Source organism: Parasteatoda tepidariorum, chromosome 8 (assembly GCF_982258835.1).
Source record: "Parasteatoda tepidariorum strain Cologne lab strain chromosome 8, Ptep-v5.0, whole genome shotgun sequence".
Classification (NCBI taxonomy): domain Eukaryota; kingdom Metazoa; phylum Arthropoda; class Arachnida; order Araneae; family Theridiidae; genus Parasteatoda; species Parasteatoda tepidariorum.
In genome coordinates, this window is record NC_141762.1 from 85,483,522 (window position 1) to 85,505,442 (window position 21,921).

General features: G+C 29.7%; 2 protein-coding genes across 6 annotated transcripts in view; one reads left to right on the forward strand and one right to left on the reverse strand.

The window, feature by feature from the left end:
• The window catches only part of LOC107451175 (solute carrier family 35 member G1), a 74,723-nt gene that overhangs the window by 46,706 nt on the left and 6,096 nt on the right, over positions 1-21,921 (forward strand). The window contains exon 1 of one of the 4 annotated variants that reach the window (XM_087169237.1): positions 9,048-9,323. The exons of the other annotated variants lie outside the window; for them this stretch is intronic. Within the exon in view, the coding sequence (XP_087025363.1) occupies positions 9,299-9,323 (25 nt within the window). The 5' untranslated portion in view covers positions 9,048-9,298. Of the gene's footprint in view, positions 1-9,047; positions 9,324-21,921 lie in introns of those variants that run through there. 4 annotated transcript variants of the gene reach the window in all.
• LOC107451177 (solute carrier family 35 member G1) overlaps positions 1,513-21,921 on the reverse strand; it is a 28,854-nt gene continuing 8,445 nt past the window's right edge. Inside the window, exons 2-3 of one of the 2 annotated variants that reach the window (XM_087169241.1) lie at positions 20,054-20,117; positions 1,513-3,731 (exon numbers count right to left, since the gene is read on the reverse strand). In XM_087169241.1, coding sequence (XP_087025367.1) covers positions 2,660-3,691 — 1,032 coding nt within the window. In that variant the 5' untranslated portion in view covers positions 3,692-3,731; positions 20,054-20,117 and the 3' untranslated portion in view covers positions 1,513-2,659. The remainder of the gene's footprint in view (positions 3,732-20,053; positions 20,118-21,921) is intronic. The other variant, XM_087169240.1, reaches the window with a different exon arrangement.

Genomic DNA, 21,921 nt, shown 5'->3' on the forward strand with positions numbered 1-21,921 from the left:
TTCTTTTATCAATCAGTTTTCTTCTTTTTCATTTCATTTCCCAAGGTAATTTAAGGTCGCTAATTAAATTGTCACAATTGAACAGTCGAATTCTAATCTAAACGTTCCACAATAAGCAAAATTCAATAGTTTTAGAATAAATGCAGTGTTTTCTTTGAATAATTGCTTTTGCTAACCACTGTCGTTGGTAATTTATTGTTTCATGTTTCTTACGTTTTAAAATTACTAGTCTCAAAATCTAAGAATATTAATATTTCAGATATTTAAATTAATTTGTCGCTCTTTGGGGTGATGCATAAAATTATATATATACGAAAAACAATTTCGTATAAATATTCTTGTTAAATATACTTGTCGATACTAACATTACTATATATTAACAAAACAATATAAAACTAAGGTATTAACAAAACTGAAGAACATTATTGTGCATTTATTTATTTTGTCCCACTTTTTCATTTTGTTTATTTTTTAACCATTTCATGAGATTCTTTGAAAAGTTTAGCAGTGAGTTTTAAAATTCACTTAATAATAGTTGATTATTTTTAAAAAATTTAGAATTTTTAAATTTTTACTATAATGAAATTAGTATTTTAAGTACGATGTACCTAATAATTTTGATGAGATAGAAGAAGAAGAAAATTCGAAAAAAAAAGCGTAATTCTAACGTAATTTAGAGGTAAAATAACCTTTAATGTATTTTCTGTGGAAATTTCGGCTTGGGGACATTTTTGCTGAATTGGTGACAATCTTGGTGTTCTGACGACGATTTTGGCGGCAAATTGATAGTTATAGAATCTTTGAGTTTCAAAGCTACAAGACCAATATTTACAGAGTTATTCGAGAATCGTCTAGAATCGTGTCTAAAATTCTGGAATTTCGTCGCCAAGCCCATATAAATAGGAGTTTCCGCAATAGTGCTCCGACATACGAATCTCGAGTGAATTAGTTTTCTGACCCACCTGCGATTATAAAGCCTATGTTTTGCATAAAGATTCCTGTGATGCAATGTTATCTTTGCTGTAATTATCAAATCTTAGTGTTTTCCAAAACCCACCTGTGCTGACATTTCGTCAATTCCGGCATTTACAGGGCAGATTTGTTGTCCACTCTTTCAGGGGCACCATATTAGGTGGGCCAACGTTGCTCCCACAGTAAAGATAGATAGTACAGAGAAGGAAAAAAACATCCAAACCTTATCCGGGATTCAAATTTTCCTAATGCAAGGCACGTTCCCTGACCCCTGCACAGTCTGATTGGCTAATCTTAATGCTGTAATTCACTGTATTGTGTGGAGGTTTCAACTAATGATGAAATGCTAATGATAAAATTTGAAAGATTTGTGGACTGCTTCGTTCATCTCTCACTCAAACGATTCCCTGTGCTTGGAACATTATTAAATTACCCCTAAAATGTGAATAGAAAGTTGACACTTGAATTAAAATTGACGCACACACGGATGCAAGTCTGTAAAGAAAAGTATCATTTTTCTCAACTGAAGTGATCACTCTATTCGGAAAATCTAATTAACTTTATTAGGCATCCCTCATAATCCATTTCTATAAGTCAGTGATAAAGCAAAATATACAAACTGTATTTTAAAACTTTCACTATGAAGCATACTGTTTTGACACAAAAAGACATACAAATATTACAATAAAAAATGAGAAATATTACAAATTTATTTATATGTAACATTAAGAAACGTGTTATAATTTTAGCTATCTGCAATAAAATATAAAATTTATAAGCAAAAACTAATAATTTTATAATTTCTAACTAATTAATTCTTATAATTTTAAAATTTAATGAACTTGAATTAACTGACTAATTTAATTAATCTTCTTCAATCTTTGTCTGGGCTATCGTGCAGTTCGCCATCCCTAAGCACTGCTCTTCTCCGAGTTGTTGAAGCTATGCAGGTGAAAGTTCAGGCAACGCAAACTTTTTGCTTGGGAGTAAATTTTACCATCATTTCCGCTCTGTTAATGTTGTTTAGATCTTGATTAGATAGTACCATTGTCCTCTAGTGAGTCAGTGGGAATAAAAAGTGGTTCTGCCATCCAGTTAGTCAAATGGGGAGAGAATTTTGGTGATACTATGTAGTAAGCTCAGAACTGTGGTTTGATTATCAGTAGCGGCTTGAAGCCCAATTTCAGATAGATTGGTACCAGCTTGTCTGAAAAGTAAAGGTAGCCCGTGAGTAGTTCTAACGGCATTACTACAATCAAGCGGTTGGTCTTGAAATTGAAAAGCTTTAACCTCCATTTCCCCATAGCTCGCAGTAGGCTGTAGCGAGAATACCTTGAATTTTTATGAAGTAAGCTCATATTTTGACATTGGAGAAAGGAGAGATTCTAAAAATTATAAAAATTAGAGATTCTAGATGTAGATAGTAGAGATAATAGAGATTCTAGATTAGAGATAGAACTAAAAGAGAGATTCTAAAAATTAGAGATCAGATGATAAGGAAAATTATGCTCTTGTAACTCTATAGGCTGCAATGCGAAAGTGTTTAAAGTGCATATAGTGTAGAGAAGAACTGAATTACAAAACTGCCTCTTATAGAGTAAGTGTCTTAGCTTTCCCGGATAAAGTAATACCGGCTAATCGAAACTCACTTGAACACATTTTTTAAGTAGTGTCAAGTTAGTGTCTTTTAAGTAGAATTTTCTTGTCCAGTTTGCAACCATTTCCAAACACCCAGTGTGACAATAGCTATTGTCACCAAAAGACTACTTCCAAGAGTATAATAGTCGGGAATGGAATTAAAAAATACAAATTCAAATATGATAGAAATAACTATGTCAAAAGCTGCTTTCATTGAGCTAACAACACCAGCAGTCTCATTTTGAAGTGCTAATGTGAGAAAGCAGTGACCCATAAACCCAAAAATACCAACAAGCAATACTTCCATTCTATCAGGGCCTTCACAATATGGTAACTCAAACTTAGCCGTAAAATATGTTATCACAGTGTTTTCAATGGTTCCTAGAAAACCAAAGTAAATCAAAACTATCGAGAAGTGTATGTTTCGCAGCTTTCGGATTGATATCGTTATGAATGCTAAAAGTAGTACACAGCCCACAGCACAGCTTAGGCCAAAGACGTAATGACTATCAAAGTTAGTGCTTGACCGAGTTTGTAGTACTTCTGGTAATCGAATAGACACAAGGACACCAAGAAATATTAATATTATGGACACCGTTTGAGCAGAGCCACATGGTTCTTTAAGATGTAATCGAGCAGCCACCGTGACAAGTGCGGGGAGTGTGGACAGTATTACTGAAGATTCTGTGAAAGGTAAAAATCTGTAAGACAACAGATTGAGATACAAGCCAGTTGATCCAAAAATGCCTCTTGCAATTAGCAACCAAATGTACTCTTTCGGACCAAAAATGTTCTCGGTACAATAAATAGCTATCGGAAGATTGCCAATTAGCACACAAATATTTCTAACCAATGAGAGCTGCCCTGTGTCAATGTATGTCAGTTTCTTTACTAATACATTTGATAATAGAATAGTTAGGCTGGTCATGAATGTATAAAAAGTTCCCAAGAAGGGTCTCCAACAATCAATTTTCAACTCGCTAGTATCGTTTTTATTCTGAAATGGCGTTTGTATATTCTCCGATATTAAGAATTCTTCGCTCGCATGAAGTTCGTCTGATATTTTTTTTCTTTTGAGCATCGCAGTCAATAATTTGTCAATTAAGCATCATTTCAATTTCCTGCAAAAAGAAAAGCAACTTTAAAGCAATAAGTATGTCAAAATCAAATATAAAGGGTGCTCGAAAAATGCTAAAAAGAAATGAAAATGAAACAAAAGTAAGTATAGTTTGTTGGAAAATGTTGTGTTAAAGCACAATAGATGGTGCGTGTTATGGCAATCGATGCAGAACAAGTTATGACTGTTATGTTACCTAAAAAAGGCACGCATGGCTAACTCGTGATAAAAAAAAAGCGAAGAATCCAATTTTCAGCTATAATGTGTGCCACCTACTCATAAACATTACTGCTATAACAAATTAAATCCTTTCTTTGATTCATTGGACTTCCTTTAAAAAAGTTTTTCTTGATTAGATGTAAAGAATGATTCAGTTTTATTCTAATTTATTTTGAGGAAGAATTCATTAATATTCCTCGCTTTTAATTTTAAAAAAAATTCATTTGAAAAAGGTGTTGAATGAAACTTGAAAAGTTCGAAGTTTTTAAAATGAGTCTTAAAGCTTAGTCTCCGTTATTTATTTTTAAAAAATTAAGCCTATTTATTTCGGAATTTTTTTTTCTAGATGCGAATAACTATTAGCATAACTCAAAGCAATTTAATATTTTTTTCTTTTAAACGATTTAAATAAAGGCTTTGGTAAATAAAGTTTATCATTAAGTTTTGGTAAATATATATAATATATAACCGTCGTTGAACAGCCGACCCAATTTCATGGGTTTACGACTACTTACGTTCAACTCCGTAGCCTTGTAATTTTGAACCAATCCAGAAGACAAGGAAACTCCTGGATCAGTACCCCCAGAGGTATTGATTTGTTGTGGGAACATGGAGGACTTAGAGACTCGACAGATTTACTACACGGGGAGTCTTCGGCCGGAGAGGATCGAACCCACGACCTCTTGGATATGGGCCCAGCGCCCTACCGACCAGGCTATCCAGGCCAAGTTTTGGTAAATAGTATTAAGTGAAAATGCCTTTCTAAAATTTTGTGCATAGCCTAGATTTAAACAGAATATTCTGAATTTTTTTTGAAAGATCACGCACATGTATTTTGAGTCTTAGAATATCTTTATGGTCTAATAACGCAATTTTTTTTTTGTAGACTACAAACATGTCATTAATCGTGTATTATACGCGTTTATTTATTTATTTAAAGTTTCCTAATTAGTTTCGTAATTTTGCTATTTTCGTAATTTCGTTATTTGTAGATTTAGCAAGTTCACGTAATGTCCAAGTTTATGTAGTTACGTTCTGCGCAACCACTGTAGATAAAACTAAAGTTGTTCTGTAATACTGCACAGTTAAGCATGAGGGATCTTAATATCAGCTCGCAGCTATATGCTCTCGTAAAACTAATGTTATAGCCTTACTATATATTGAAAATTACTATTCCATTTTAAAGTTTGAATTTTTGGTATTTGCAAATTTGACAAGCAGTAACTAAACTTATTTGATGTTTTGTATTTTAGAGAAAAAAAATTCCGAATCCGTTGTCCTAACTTCCGTTATATCTTTTGCCGAGGAAAAAAAACAATTATATTTGAAAACTTGAAATTTGATGGTTTGCAGAAAAATAGGGAAAATGAGATTTAAAAAAAGACTATTTATTATTGAAACTGATAAATTTTAAACTTAAAATCAAATTTGTCCCATGATCCCTCCTATATTGCAAGACAAGCATTGAAATTAGCCATCAGGGAAAAAATGGTAAGCAAGATATAAAAAATATGAAACTATTTACTTAATGATTAAGGGAACATTTTATTGCAAAATCAGTGGACAAGGACAATTTAATGTGATTTTGACTATTCAAATTGTGATGCCCTATTTTACAATGCGTTAAAATTTGAATTTTTAAAAATTTTCATGAATTTATATCAGAGGAAATAAGAGTATAGTTTTGACTTTGTTACTCGCTTAGATACTTGTATTATTATTATTACTATTGTTAATTATAAACAGTAGTGAGAATTAGTTCCACGTTCTCGATTAAAAACTGTATTTTTTTTATAAAAAAAGCACAGTATTTGAATATAGAAGTTTTTTAAAGCGTTAAAAAAAGCATCTAAATTGTCAGTATCCAAACTAAAAGAAGGAAACCATAAACTATACCTATTTTCTTTCGAGATCCGTATACTATTATTATTAGTATTCGGGTTTGAGTTAATAAAACCTGTGTTTGGTTTTGAAATAATATAAAACAGGATATTTTTAAAGTTACAGGATGACTGAAAAAAGAACTATTCAAACACTTATGAAATTGCTTTTGTTATTATGCTTCTTTTAAACATGCTGATGAAAGTACTTAAGCCTCGTGCAGAAGGCACGTTTCCTTTTCTTACATCACAAAAATAACCATCTTATTCACCAGACTTATATCCAGTGTATTTTTCGCTTTGGATTAACTTGGTGAAACTAATTTTTATTAAATATCTGGGTTTTGAATAATCTGCTTACATCCCTAAAAATTCCTTGAAAAAAGCATAGGATATAATATAAAAATGTGAGGAGGTGGTTCATAGCAGAAAATTACATGAAATGCTTATTGCATTGCATTATGTTAAAAGGGTAAAACTTTGAAAATTCATAATATTTAGCAAGTAGTTATTAAATGTAGTTATTTGTAGCTTTTATATGATTTTAATAAGTAATGAAATTAAAATGTGCTTGTGATGCTATTTCTTGTCTCACAGCTTATTTTTATATTTTAATGGATTAAAAAAGATAGATAAACATTCTCTGAAAACTAACGACTTCGAAATGTGAATAAAATATTATGGATCTTTGATTATTGATATCTCGAAATGTTTTAATTAAAATCTTTAAGCACACTTCCAGGTTAAAAATATCGTTTTTCTTACTGTATATTTATCTTGATATCTAATTTAATAAGTTCATCTTTTAAGAACGATTATTTTTATCTGGTTACTTTATTTTGATTATGAGATATGTGCTCTTTACAAGTCAAGCAACAACCGATTAACCGAGAAAAGTGATAACGAAAATCAGTGATATTAATTGACGGAAAACCTTGTGAGAAACTTTTTACTCCATGCGTCACAATGCAGGTCAAAAGCAATCTAAAAAGAGAGAATCTTACTCAACAGGACATGGAAACTGATTGAGAATTCTAAGAAAACGTCGGATGCTATGAAAGGATTAAGGAAGGAGGGGGGGGGGGTCATGCATAAGAGAAAACATGTTTTGATTAAGAAGAAATATATGTTTTTGGATTAGTAAACACATTTTTTTTAATAAAATAATTTTAAAGTAACTTTAATCGGAATGTAATATTTATTTTTAAGTCATTCAAGAAATAAATTTTGCTAACAAGTTCTCTAGAATTTGGTTAGAAAAAAATTGAATAATGGTTAACATTATAATGGTTGAAAAAAATGAATAATACGTATAAACATTGAATTTATGCGAAGGCCTCACAAAAAAACTAGGACTACTTCAAACTGTGTACATTTTCTGATATAGAGTCTTAAAGCCTAATGAAATTATAGTTTTTCTTATCTTGTCTGATTTTTAGTGATTATTCTCTGTATTTCAATAGAAATAAGTATACGTAAATAGAATATATTTTATTATTTTATTTAATAACAGTAGAAAAATTTTTTAATGGTAAAGTATACAATTTTTTGCATCATTTTACAAAGTGTAATTTTACATGGCAAAATACAAGATGTGAGGAAAATCGGTCGAATAGTTTCTGAGAAATTGAATTTCAAACATGTGAGTTTTTTGAAATTCAATTTCTCTGAAACTATTCAAGCGATTTTACTGAAATTTTGAACTTTGAAATGTAAAATTATATGCTTTAAAATTATACAAAAGTTTAGAGCTTACAATTCAAAAGTTTTTCGACAGTTATTAAATAAAATCAGAAAAATAATAAATATTTACAAAAAATTATTTTTCGCATTGCATTATCTTTGGAAAAACGCGTTTTATAATTAATATCAATTCGCTTTAAATTTTCACGAGATACAGTGAAATAAGCAAAAAGTAAAATTATCATTAAGGGGTCGAAATGTTGGAGCGCTCTCCTGACTAAAATATTGAGACCATATTTCCCTGATTACTGCTGCCCCCTATACTTTGGGGATCAGAAATCCATATCCGTCGTTAAAAAGGTATGTTTATTCAGAGAAAGTACGTTTTTGTATTTGATTTCGTAACTTCAAATATCTTCTGCGCTTGTTAGTTAGCATATTTCAAGTCACCCCCTCGAACCATTAAGATTGAATCCTAGAATCTGAAGATCCGATCATTAGATCAAAAGTTATTCAAGGTGGTCAGTCTCTTTTTGCGCACTGTACAAATGCACACATTGGAAAAATTGCAGAACAATGAAAAAAGGGAAAAAGAAAATAATAAAAATAATAAAAAATTCAGAAAAAAATTCGAAAAAAAGAAAAAAAATTAATAAAAATCCGAAAAATGAAAGATATAATCTTTTCATCAGCTCACCCGATTATATCCGCAAAAAGGGGTGCTTATCATGATTAGTTATTTTTTTTTTTTTATTTTCTCCATTTTTTCTCTCCTCTCCTTCTTGTATTTATCTATTATGCTATATATATATATATATATATATATATATATATATATATATATATATATATATATATAGTATTTCTTCTGTTTTACAATGTTTTTTATTTTTATTTACGTGTTATTTTTACTTATTGTGTTCTATTTTATTTGTTGTAATTTTTGTAAAAAAAATTTTTTTGAGTCCTCCTCGCACACTATTGTATTAATATATTTTGTTTTGGCTATATTGATACAATATCAGAAAGCACTCTTTTTTGCGGATATAATCGTGTGGGCTGATGAAATGATTATATCTTTTATTTTCCAGTTTTTTAAGAAATTTCATCCTTTTTTTTAAATCAGTTGTTTGTTATTTTTTTCATTACTATTCCCCCCCCCCTTTCGCATATGTTTATTATTTTCCTTTGTTTTATCTTCACTTTGAACTTATCTAATGAGTTCTGCTTACTTGCAGCTTATGCGCAATAAATGAAACTTATTGTTTTTCTTAACTTTCTTCGTGTTTTCTTGTATTTATTTTGTTGTATATATATATATATATATATATATATATATATATATATATATATATATATATATATATATATATATATATATATATATATATATATATATATATATATATATATATATATATATATATATATATATATATATATATATTACGGTGAAAGTGTCCATTCAATGTCTATCAATTCAAAAATCTTGGAAGAAAAGTAATCCTGAAAGGATCCAGACGTAATACCACGTGATTGGAAATATTTGTGTGTCTTACACCAGCAGATGATCAAAGTGCGAGACACTTGGATCAAAAATCTCTCGTCGTCCGAATTCAGTTCACAGTCGAGGTCATCATACTGATGGATTCTTATTTGAAACTTCCAAAATTAGACTCATTCAGTTCTCACTCGGCAATTACAAATTCTTAGAGTTTCGGTGGATACTACTCATGATGTTTACTGATCCCGATTATTTTATTTACACTTGAGTTCCACTGTTTTGAGAATGAAGAGAGAAAATGCATGCACAGGTCAGCTTATTATTTTTCTAATTTTGTTTAAAAAGTGGAATTTTAAAATCTAATGACAAATTTAGCGACTTCTTTTTCTCTTAAGGAAATGCTTTGTTTAAGACAAAATGTATCTAAGCAATTCTTATCCCCAAGATTCGTATAAAAATTTACAAGTTTTTAGAGTAAAATTATAATATTATTAATCCTTTTATAGGTCTTATTTTCTCATAAAAAATTTATTTCAATATAATAAAAATGCTTAGTCAGGAATATTTTCAATTTAAACAGTTACTCTTTACAAATCTTATACTCATATTTGTACATTAAGCAATAAGACATTGTAACTCGCATAAATAATTTGATATTACATTTTAATATACCTATTATTTACGTATTCGCCGAATTATTACGTATTAACCGGAAATAAAGACGTCATTGTCAAAATGGCATACTCACTTTTACGTAACCTTATAGAGATGAGTCTCACTCTTACAATGTTACTTAATAAGAAAAAAAGTAAAAATGTCGTTTTCCGAAGTTAACCGGTTTATGTATTGCATATTAGTAAAAATATATCATATTTACAAATTTACGTGTAAAATAGTATATTTGGAGTTAAATTTTATATTGTATATTAAATTGAATACTAATATATCACTGCATTGTATTTTATTTGTTAAATAATTACTAAAATAATGCAATAAATTGCATATTAAAAAATAATATAACTTTTGTATTTAATCAATTTAAAGGGTAAAATTTTAATATAAGTAAATTAGTTAAATTCTAAAAAAAAAAAATTTTTTAAAAAAACTAATTATTAAAATTTTAAATAAACTTAACTAGTAATTAGTTATTCTCATCAATGGTATTGCTTACAAACTTTCATTAAGAACTACAGAAAAATAATCATCATTTTTATGAATGCAATATATTAGCTAACAAAAGCTGATGTGAAATTGCTCTTAAATATCAGATGTCATAAGACAATATACTCATAAATATACAAAAATAAATTTGAAACTGTAATCACACAAAATTGAAATAAGCTCACGCTCATTTTATTGAGCTTGTCTTCCTATGGATTTAATTAAGTGACAAACCCATAATTTTAAAGTTTAATTTCCTGAAAATAAATTAGAAAATTTTTAAAATAAAAAAGTGCTTATTTTCGAAACAAATTGACTTAATGATTGGATACGCTCTCTATATCAGCTAAGTTTTCACACATTTCTTTTCCATTGAAATTTGAAATATGTTTGGAACAGCCTTAGAAAGTGAGATGATACTAGGTTATAGTCTTGTCTTATAAGTCAGGTTCATAATTATTATGTAATGGACTTGGGAATTCAAATATGTTGATTTTATACCCAGTGTAAAAATAAAATAAAATAAAATTAAAATAAATAAAATGTGTCAAAATAGCTCCGAAGCGAATATTAATTGAATTTGAAAACCTCGTGCATTTTCAAGCAAAAGGCATAGAAACCACACATTTTGAGATGTAGAGAGAAAAATGTTCATTGGCTCTCGTCAGTATGCGAACCAAGCACCTCCAGGGCCGTAGTAAGATGCTCTAACCACCACAGTTGCACAACCCACACCAGGGAGAGTTAGTAAACCTTATATAGTGTCCGCCATAATGGCACATCATGACATGTATTCCATTCGCTAAAAAGTTTTTAAGATTTAATTAAAAGTTTTTAAGATGTAGCAAAATGAGGAAAAAGCAAAATTTAAATATCTACTGATTAAGCTATCTGGATTATATTTTCTAAATTGCAAAACCCTTTGTACCATTAAAATTGGAAATTGCCATGATGTGCCATTGTGGCGGCCTCTATGTAAAGCTTCACCCTGCATTTGGGTTTACAACTATGGTGGTTAGGGCATCCTACTTAGAACTCGATGGTGTTTTGGTTCGAATTCTGCCTGCAACAAACGAACACACACCTCTCTCATATATTTTTGCCTCCACATCACTTTTTAAACTAAGCATTTCGCTCAAAAATGAATCTATGCTGTTTCAACTTTGAATACATGGGGTCATCAAATTCGATTATTATTTGTTTTGGTGTGATTTTGTCACGTCATTGCTCAATTTTCTTACAGAGCTTAATTTGTTACCTAATGCTATAAAGAAAAGTAAACTTTAATTATAAGATTCGTGTATCATTTCTTTAATCCTAGCTTTATATTTGCTGAAATAACGACAGAAGAAAAGAAAATTTGATCTGACAATCTAATTATTACATTGTCAAATGGAACTTTGATTTTATCATTAAAAATTATGTAATTTAGTGTGTTAAGATTTCTATTTATTACCATCTTCGTTGGTGTTGCTGACCTTGAAATGCTCTGACTTCCTCCAATTCTTTCAGAAAAATTTTATAATAAAGTTAAACTCAATTACTATTATTTCAAATAATAAAAAACAATAAACGACACTGTCCCGGAGGAAGAAAAAAGCCTCTGCACCATTTTTACTGATTTTTAATGGAAAATCCTCTTGAAATCCGAATATGACCCACCGTTTTCAAATATTTCCTATCAGTTTTTGATAATTTTATTGCTATCAATTTGATTTGAAGGGGAAAAAATGTTATCATTATTATCAGTTTGTGAGGCATGGTATTTCCCCCATATTTTACAGTAGAGAGTGCAAATTATATTCTCCTGTGTAGAGGAATATATATCCTCGTGTATGGAGAAAAATATATCCTTCTGTATAGAAGAAAATATATCCTCCTGTATAGTGGAAGATATATATCCTCCTTTATAGTGGAAGACATATCCTCCTGTATAGTCGAAGGCATATCCTCCTATATAGAGAAGATAAATCCTCCCGTATAGAGGAAGATCTATCCTCCTGTATAGTGGAATATATATTCTCCTGTATGCTGGAAGATATATCCTCCTGTATAGTGGAAGACATATCCTCCTGTATAGAGTAATATATATCCTCCTGCACAAAGGAAGATATATCCTCCTGTAGAAAAGAAGATATGTCCTCCTGTATAGCAAGACATGTACCCTTCAAAATCTCAGAAGTGTTACAAAGACTCAGAAGTTTTAGCAATTAATATATTTAATAGTTTTTCGCATGTTCCTTCAGGGTTAATTTTCATTGATTTCTAATAAAATAATAAAAATCTTTTCTCAAACCATTCTGAAAATGTAAATGAGCCGCCTAAAGAGAATTTGAATCCTACTTCTAATGAGAAAATCATCTATTGGGAATGAGACAATACATACATTTTATTGTTTCTTTCACTAGAACTTTCTGAGTAGCAAAATAATTGCCACATAAAATTGTAATGGAACAAATTTGTTATATAATTGATGTCTTTAGAGCCGCCGAAGTGATTTTTAAAAACAGTAAAAAAAAGCCAGACATCAAAGAATATTTTCAAAAATTTGATCATAGCGAAAAAAACAAAGAGAAACACGGAGAAATTGAACCGTATACCACGAAGAAACTGATTCAGGTTTACTACGTTATCTTTTAAAAAAGAAAATGAACACCATGTATAAGGAAAAGTAGGAAACTGACTACTTTATATAAATACATAGTTTAATAGTGAAGATTAGCTCTCCCCGATGAAAATTCTGACGGTATAAACTGAACACTTTCTGATCTCTTGTTTGCTGCTGATAAAAGGTTTAAAACATTCCAACAGATATAAGATCTAGTAACAGAAAACCGCAAATATATTTTTTTAATAAGACTCCCATAAAAGGTTGGCGTAAATTTAAAAAAAGGAGTTTGGAGAAAAATTTAAGAGTTCTCAGAATTAGTTTATGCGTTATAAAAAGCACAAAAGTTCAATAATGCACCAAAATATGCAAGGTGTTGAGTACTCTCAGTCGTTCTAACAAAAATAAAAACTGTATAAAACCTGACGAATTTCTATTAATTAAAAGGGGATTAAAAATATCAAAACCTGTTTTGTTTCTTAAGACACTTAGAGAAGCCAAGATCGCCAGCCATTGGCCTTTTGCGAATTAAATCAGGAAGGCGCGCCTTTCGTTTGACAATGGAGACCACAAGGGGGCATGTCTTGGCTCAAAACTCAACGGTTCGATGAAGCCATTTTCTCAATTTAGACATAGATTTGAAGATGGAGGAAATTTTCTCCAGAACCCTGAACCCTTAGTACTGTTTAGCGACTGCGGGACGATTCCACAGATTTTCCAAGCATGTATATCACATGCGATCACGTGATGAAGGTGGGTCTTAGCGGAGTCGAAGATCAAAGCCCGTCCCCTCCGAACCAGAGTCCGGCTCTCTAACCACTGAACTGCAACAGCCCTTAAAACCTGTTTCAACAACTATCATCCATTCATGGACATATTCATAAATCTGAAGGGAGCCCATGTCAGAGTGGTCATGTGTTCGATCCCCACCGGCTGAAAACAATGTGTACAAAAAGGTGATTGGTGCACGCTAATTCGGTCGGGATCACAAAGTCCTCCATGTTCCCATAACAAAACGATACCTCTGGCCGTACTGTATCGGAGATCAGCCGCTGTCTGGTTCAGGTCAAAATTACGATCTGTGGATGGATGGTGTGTGAAAATGTCCTCCCTATAAGGCGGGATAAGACGTATGCGTGTTGTTTCTGGATCATCCTCATGGATGTTTCCCAGACAGACTCGCCAATAATTAAACCTCACTTATTATATTAAATTTAAATAATGGAGGTATTATACCAGGGTCATAAAAAAAGAAAAAAAAGTTAAATCAATAAGGAATGAGTGTCTGACCGATATTCATTCATTTAACTCATTTTTTACTTGCGTTAATTATCAAAGCATCATTAAAACAAAAGTACAGCTCTAAATCATTAAAAGGTTAATTAACAAAAAATAGAACAGTATGTATATGTTACGGTGAAACACCGAAATCTGGTGAATGTCAACATTCACGTAGTCGCTTGGTGTATGTCCGAAATATTTGCTAAATACCCTTATTTCTGACTCTCACCGGTGAATGTCAACAATCACCTAGTCGCTTTGTTGAATGTCCGAAATATTTGTTACATCCAATTTTATACTAACTTATTCGTTAATATTATTATATTTATTTGATATATTTATATTTATTCTGTATTTTAATACTTACTGACGATAGATTAGAAGAAACATCAGTGTTTGGAGTATCGAGCAAATATATACCGGACAATGGCACTTAACCTTAAAAAAACATCAGTGTAGGGTTAAAATATCGAATAAATGTAATTATACCCACGAATAAATTCATATCAAATTGAATGTAATAAATATTTCGGACATTCACCAAAGCATATCTGTGATTGCCGACATACACCGGTGAGGGTCCGAATGTACAAGAATGTAATGAAATATTCGATCTTTCACCGACGTATTTGGTGTTTGTCGACATTCACAGGTGAAAATCAACAACCACCGATTTCGGTCTTTCGCCGTGACATATACATGCTACTTTTAAAAGTTACTTTTTATTTCTGTGCAACTTATAACTCAGTTTGTTTCAGCTTTTCGTTGCCAACACAAGAAAAGAAACTTCATCGATTTTATAACAATAAACGCATCAATGTGTTATACAGAGAGCAGGCAGACGTAATATCTATTATATATAATTCTCTTACGTGGCTCCCAAATTTTGGATGTATTTCTTTTCCGCCGGTGGCAACGTTTGCTTTGTTTTGAAAACACCAAAGCATTCTGCCTTTTAATGATGTGTTTCTGATCTAATATATATAATTCTCTTACTTGGTTCCCAAATTTTGGCTGAAGTACTTTGTACAACTAAATAAGATTCTTTTCACAACACTTAAATATTTACTTTATTTTCTTCATATATCAGTCGGCAAAGAATTCTGTTAGGTTAAAAAACATTTCGCTAAAAAAATAACGAATTCTAAAAGAAATAAAAATAAACAATTTAAAAAATAAAACTGCTGTTGCCAGCCATAGAATTTTTTGAAAGTTAACATAGCAACATAAATCAAAATGACATAGAAGCGCAACTAGATCAAAATTATGATACCTAAGCGCTTGACGTAACAAATCCTTCAATTCTATAAGTGTTGTATCGCCAAATACCCAAATTAACAATTGTGCTCTTAAAGAAATTCTATAATAAGTTTTAAATAAACAACCTACTTCTACAACTGCTTCTTGAAGAACTTGGCTCATTGATTAAAAATATTGTTTTAATTTCACTAACTTTACTTCCACTTTCATTATTGCTATGACCCTCTTTCATTACATTTTACAACTTCATGTTAATTTTGAGGACTTTAAGTTGTTTTGTGGTTGAATACTGACATTTAGAAATGTGTACATAAAAAAAATAATATTTAGAGGTTAAGAGTTGCCTCAGAAAAATTTGAATTGTTGACATTGAACTTAACAATGGAAACAATCGTTTTTGTGAAAAATTGAATTGTATTGTTGACATCAAAACTAAAAATATTGTGTTTCAACTTAACAATACTACCTTAATTTATACTTTAGAATTGCCTCGGAGAAATTTGAATTGTTAGCAATGACTTAACAAAAAGTTTTATTTTCACTGACAAATACTATATTATAATTTTAACCTTTTCCATGACTATACTCATTTTCTTACTCTTTTCTTTGTTTTTTATACATTTTATTTTTTTGTGATAAAATAAAAAACTTATAGTTGTTCTGCTTCTGAACACTGATGAAAAAAAAATGATGGGCTTCATCAACAATAAAAAATATATACACTTATTTTACAAATTCCACATATTATTAAGGTGGCGCCCTTCAGAGAATTAAAAATACAAAATTATCTTCATCAAAGCAGATGCTTTACATCCGCCGTTCAGTGGCAGACTACTATTTCATATTGTTTTACAACACATGGCTTTAGCCCTCTGGAGGGAAAGACTTTAAAACAAAACTTACAACAGTTACTTTTCTCAACAACTGAAATTTAGAATAGTGTGACTAAGAAAAATATGTGAACTGTTTGCAATTTCAAATTAATATTGAAATGTACAGGTTTAGAATTTTCTGCAGTGAAAAGCTTTCGGAACTTCAGTATTCAAAAAAGTATACAAAAACTAGACGATAAGAACGTATCCAATGAGCGAGCAAAGCGAGCATTGGATTGCGAAGCAATCCGAAATGAACTGTGAAAGCAGTTCCGGGGGTTGGTGAGCGCCAGCGAGCAGGGGGCGAAGCCTCCTAGTATATATATATTCTCCTAAAAATTTAAATAGGAAACTTTCTTTTTTAAATCCACTTTAAAGTTCTTAATAAGCCACATCGATGTCATTTGGTTTTCAGTCACCAGTTCTTGAACAGACATTAAATCTATTTCTATCATAGTTGAGAGTTTTCATGCAATGAACTTTAATCCCTTCATGTTAAGATTCTTAAACTCATATGAAGGTTAATGACTTTGTGAAGGTTGTAAAACCTTTTATCGAATAATTTAGAAAAATCCAGACGGTTATTTTTTTTAAGTATTTGATCATTAATTATAATTTAAGTGCCTAACATATGAAATTTTCAACATAAAATTTACAAGGACCTATTTTCACAATCTTATCAATATATTTATTACGTAATTGCCGTTATATAAAGAGCCCATATTTCATCAAATTCAAAAACTTTCAAATTAAATAGAGATAATACTTACTATCTTTATCATAAACTAACAATATATGAGTCATTCTGATAAAACTATAATATTTATTCCCTTTAATTATAAATATATATTTTAATAATAAATTAGTTAGATAAGAGAAATGCTACATTAAAACCTATTTGTTTTTACTATCTTAATGAAACCTAGAGTTTGATTATGTTTATAAACAATTAAAAATTCCAAGGTTGAAATTTAAATATATTGATTTGTCTCACTATCTAAATTATTTTATCATGTGATTTTCTATAAGATATTTAAAATAATCTTACAACGTTAGCAAAAAATAAAAAGAATAGTCGTTTTAGAAAATAATATTTAAAAGTAACGAAAGTTTATTTTATCATTCATCGCGTTAATACAAATAGCTCTGAGGCTCTAAAATAAAATTTTAAAATAAATATACATTTTTCAAAAAAAATTTTGATAAGGCATCTTCTTTCTTAATTATGGTCGAATTTTTAAGAATCGTAAGGTTCGTCTAAATTTTTTAGCCGCACCATCATAAAAAAGTAATGCTCTATTCAGCACTTTTAAGTAAAAATTGATTCAGTACTTTGTGAGAAATGATAGTTCTAACTTAGACATATCAAAATAGACTTTTAAAAAAAGTCAACTCCTCTTTTAAAATATGATGCTTCATCAAAAGCGAATAAGTGTTTGAAATATATTTCATGATTGCTGTGTAAATATCGTGCTAAGCATACAAAATTACGCATTGTTAGAATTTTCATTCTACTATTAAGATAAAATAACCGGTAGCAGTCTATCCATCCAATTAACCGTAAATTTCAAGGTAAAGAACATTTTTTACCTTTACGGTTGTGAAACTGTTTACTATTAGTGTGGTTAAAAAACCATAAATACAAAATTATATGTTTTTTTAGCCATTTACAACTAGCATGGTTCCAAAACCACAAAATTGAAATTTAACTGGACATTGGAGATAGTTTAGCAGCTATATGGTGCTGCCATCTATGCGTGAGTGAGAGTATCGCATTCTAATAACTCTGAGTCAAAAATTGGAGAGTGCAGGACACTGGAAACTCTTCATGTTTTGAAGGGAATGGAGGAAATATTGTGCTTTCAATGCTGGGACTTGAACCCCTGTTTTGTAGGTCATAAGAGGGACAGGTTAACCCTCTCGGCTATAATATACCCATCTGTAAGGAAATAAGTGGCTTCTTTATGTGGGCCTGGTTGCAGCGATAAAATTTTGCCTGCTTAACCGTATTGGGTGAACCCAGACAATAAACGATTTATCTCACAGTTAACAGTTTGAATAACGTCTTATTTACGGTTATTTGACTGTTTTGCTTGAATATGGTAAAATAACAATTAAATAAAAAAAAATTAAACTTTTTTTTGAGAAATTTCTAGCAGTACATGGTTTGATATGATGTAAACATTTTTACAAATATGTTTGAAAAACTTTTAATGATTTGAGTATTAATTAAATAAAACAATTAATAAATTATTAAGAAATCTCATACGTTAATATCATCCTTGGGTAAATGAAATTTACATTTGTTAGCGAAACTTTATCGATTCACTCATTTCTTCATAGATGCGGTAAAAAAATGATTCCAATAGCTCTTTTGAATAAATGAATAATCTTTCATAACACGTTTCCGATTCCCAACTATATATAATCAAATTTCTAGTTAGAAAAATTCGAATACGTTAAAAAAAAATAAGATATGTTATATGCTGTTTTTTGCCTAATTTCATAATTATAATTTTTGAAAATTCTATTAAACGGTAAATCCGTAGGCTCTACTAATCATAGAGATTGCAAATCAGTACATAAAAAACATATTATTAGATCAAAAACTAAGCCTATTAGTTGCCTATTAAGCCTACTTTCGCTCATTAAATATATAAGTAAAAAACTCGTATTTGCTCTCTTATTTGTGTGTCTAGTTTGCACGGGCAATAAGTATTTTGTCTCAAAAATCAAGAGTAATCATTTAGTGCTTTAAAACACTTTCTTGCATATCGAATATGTTTCTTCATATTGTTATTAAAAACCCTTTTAAATCCAAACTTTTTCATAAATTAGTATAATTTATAGTAAAAGTTATCGAAATAAGAAAAATAAGATCCTCCGATGCCTCATGAAGTCTGATTTTAACTAACTGTAGCATATTCATTATTTATTTATATATATGATCGTGTAAAATATACTAAAAGATAAAAATGTAAATTATTTTTGAGAACAAAAAAATTTTTCGAGTTATAGTTCTTTTTTTTTTACTGTATTTAAGTTTCTTTTTACTATGCAGTTAATTAAATCTTTTTAAGCAACGAAAAATTTCACGTCTAATTTTTTTTCGTAACTTTTAAAATTTCTATTTATTGTTATTTTGTTTACAGTCCCCATATAATTGAATAAATCTGTAAGTGATATCTTTCTATCACTATACATTATTAAAATTTTCTCACTTTGGTGCAGGAACTCTCATTATAATAAGGCAAAATCATCATACATATAAAAACTTTTGATAAAATTACCATGATGCATGGTAATAACATTTCTGATGAAAAAAACATAATTCTGGTAAATAAAATAACTATTCATTTGATAAATTTACCGCTCATATGTTAACGGTTTACAGGAAATTGCGGTTTTCAAATTTATGGTTCTTATTACTATACATTTAGTAAAAAATACAAAACTGAAAAATAAATTTAACCGAATAAATGATTTTTATGCCATGCTTTATGGCATCGTAAAAAATTACCAAATTCTACCACATTTATCAAATTTTATCACACATTATAAAACCATATAAAACCATTACACGATAATTTTTCCTCAGTGTAGTTTTAATCAATGAACAATAGAAATCCTGTTACGTTTGGCTGTCATCATAAGTTAAATAAGGAATGATTTCGATACTTGATAGATTAACTTATAAGTTAATAATTCATTAATATACGAAAAAATATGAATTCCCCTTAACTATTTCTTATCTGCTTCGGAAAATTGATTTTTAAAATCGATTATCAAGTATACTATTGCTAGAAAACAAGATCAAATGTTTATAAGATAGAAGGGATATCAAAAATAAAAATTTACTTTTTTTAATTTTCTTTTCGTGGAAACAAAATTCTTTATCACCAAAAACCATCAGCTAAATGTCCTACAAATGAAAACAAAGTACACTGAGCTCTTTATATGAAGTTTAAAATTTAAAAACAAATATTTTTTTTCCTAGCTAATAAAATCATGATTCAATGTCCTCATTTCCTCCTTAGCCTCAAGAATTCAATAATCTCTTAAGGAATCTGACAAGTTTAAAACACAATATTTTTGACAAAAGATTTTTTTTTTAATTTTAATTTTATTTTTGGTAAGTAAATTTAAAGTAAAGTTTAAAAAATCATTTAATATTTGCACTCAATTGCAAATTTGAACTCAGAAACTAATTTTTCATGTCTCGCCAACAGCTCCGTAACGAAGTATAATGCATAAATTCCAAGCATTTTTTTCTGAATCGATATTGTGTTTTGAACTAAAATTTAATAAATTCACGCATAGATCATAACCTTTTGTGCAAAACTTTGCTAACATTGTAAAAAATCTGTATTCAGATTGATAGGAATCTTAAGAAACTCGATAGATATGTCGGCTACAAATAATTCGGGAAATCATCAATTGCTGCACTCTGTTGGAATCTTGGGTATAAATTCAATTTTGACAATTATAAATTAATTCCACCCAGTCGCATCAGCTCATCTTGACCTCCTGGAATCTTTTGTTATTCATATGACTGCTGATTCCCTTGTTTAAGACATTAGTTCCTCACCACCTCTCCATAGAGCGGGGAAGAACTTTTTTACCCTGATTTGAGTCTCTCGGCCATTGTGGCTCAGCTACTGTGGTTTTTCTAGTCTTGTTTCTCCCCATTATTTTTCCCTTTCCTGTTGGCAACTTTACCTTCTTTATTTTTATTTCAAATCACTTTTGTTTCTTCTCATTCACGTCTGGTAAAGTCTTGAAAATGGGAGCCTGCTTTTGAGAGCTTGAAACATGCCGGCTGCTGCTTTCATATTTTTCAAGCGAATGAAGCTTTTATATGGTTTTAATAAATAATATATCACCATTTAAGTTTCTTCGGATTATTTATTTAATTTATTCAAACTCCATTTCTAAAAGTTGATGATGAAAATTTAATAGGTTTCTTAAAGCTTATGAACTAAAATTCAAATATGGATAATAATAAAAATATCAAAAATTTTTGCCGAAGTTGTCGATTTTCACAGAGTCGGAAACTTTAATTAAGAGAGATGTTTAAAGAAATTAACGGCAAACGATCATCGTCACTTAATTAAATATTGTTTAACCAGCACCATTTTTAGTTTATTTATTCATATATCAATTATTCTTAGTTGTAAAGAACCGTAAACATAACTTCTATACTGTAACTAAATTATTTCTCGGGAGAGACATGTGGAACAATGTATAGACGTAGAACTATGGAACTATGATGTATAGATGTGGAACTATGTATAAACATAAACATCTTTCCTCTTTAATATTTTTCAAAATGTTTTGATTTCACAGATTTTGATCTGTTTATCTTAATAGCAATAAATATTAATCCAAATTTTTTACTGTTAAAAAGAGAATACTTCTTAGAAATATCATATTTTGTGATATATCATGTGATCAAAACAAACAAGGTCATGAAAACAAAAACTACCTGGTTTATATTTTTTAACTAGTTACATGAGCTTTTATTTTAAATACATTTTATCGAAAGATTTAGTACAGTTTTATGTGTATTTTGTTCAAGTCTCGGCATAAATTCTAAATATAAGAAAAGGAAACAACTAAATTACTTTCAATTTCAAAGGTAAAGAACAATTTATTCATTGAATTGCATAATTTATATTTAAATCCATAAATATGATTTATCTATTATTTTTCTAGTATGTTTTAGA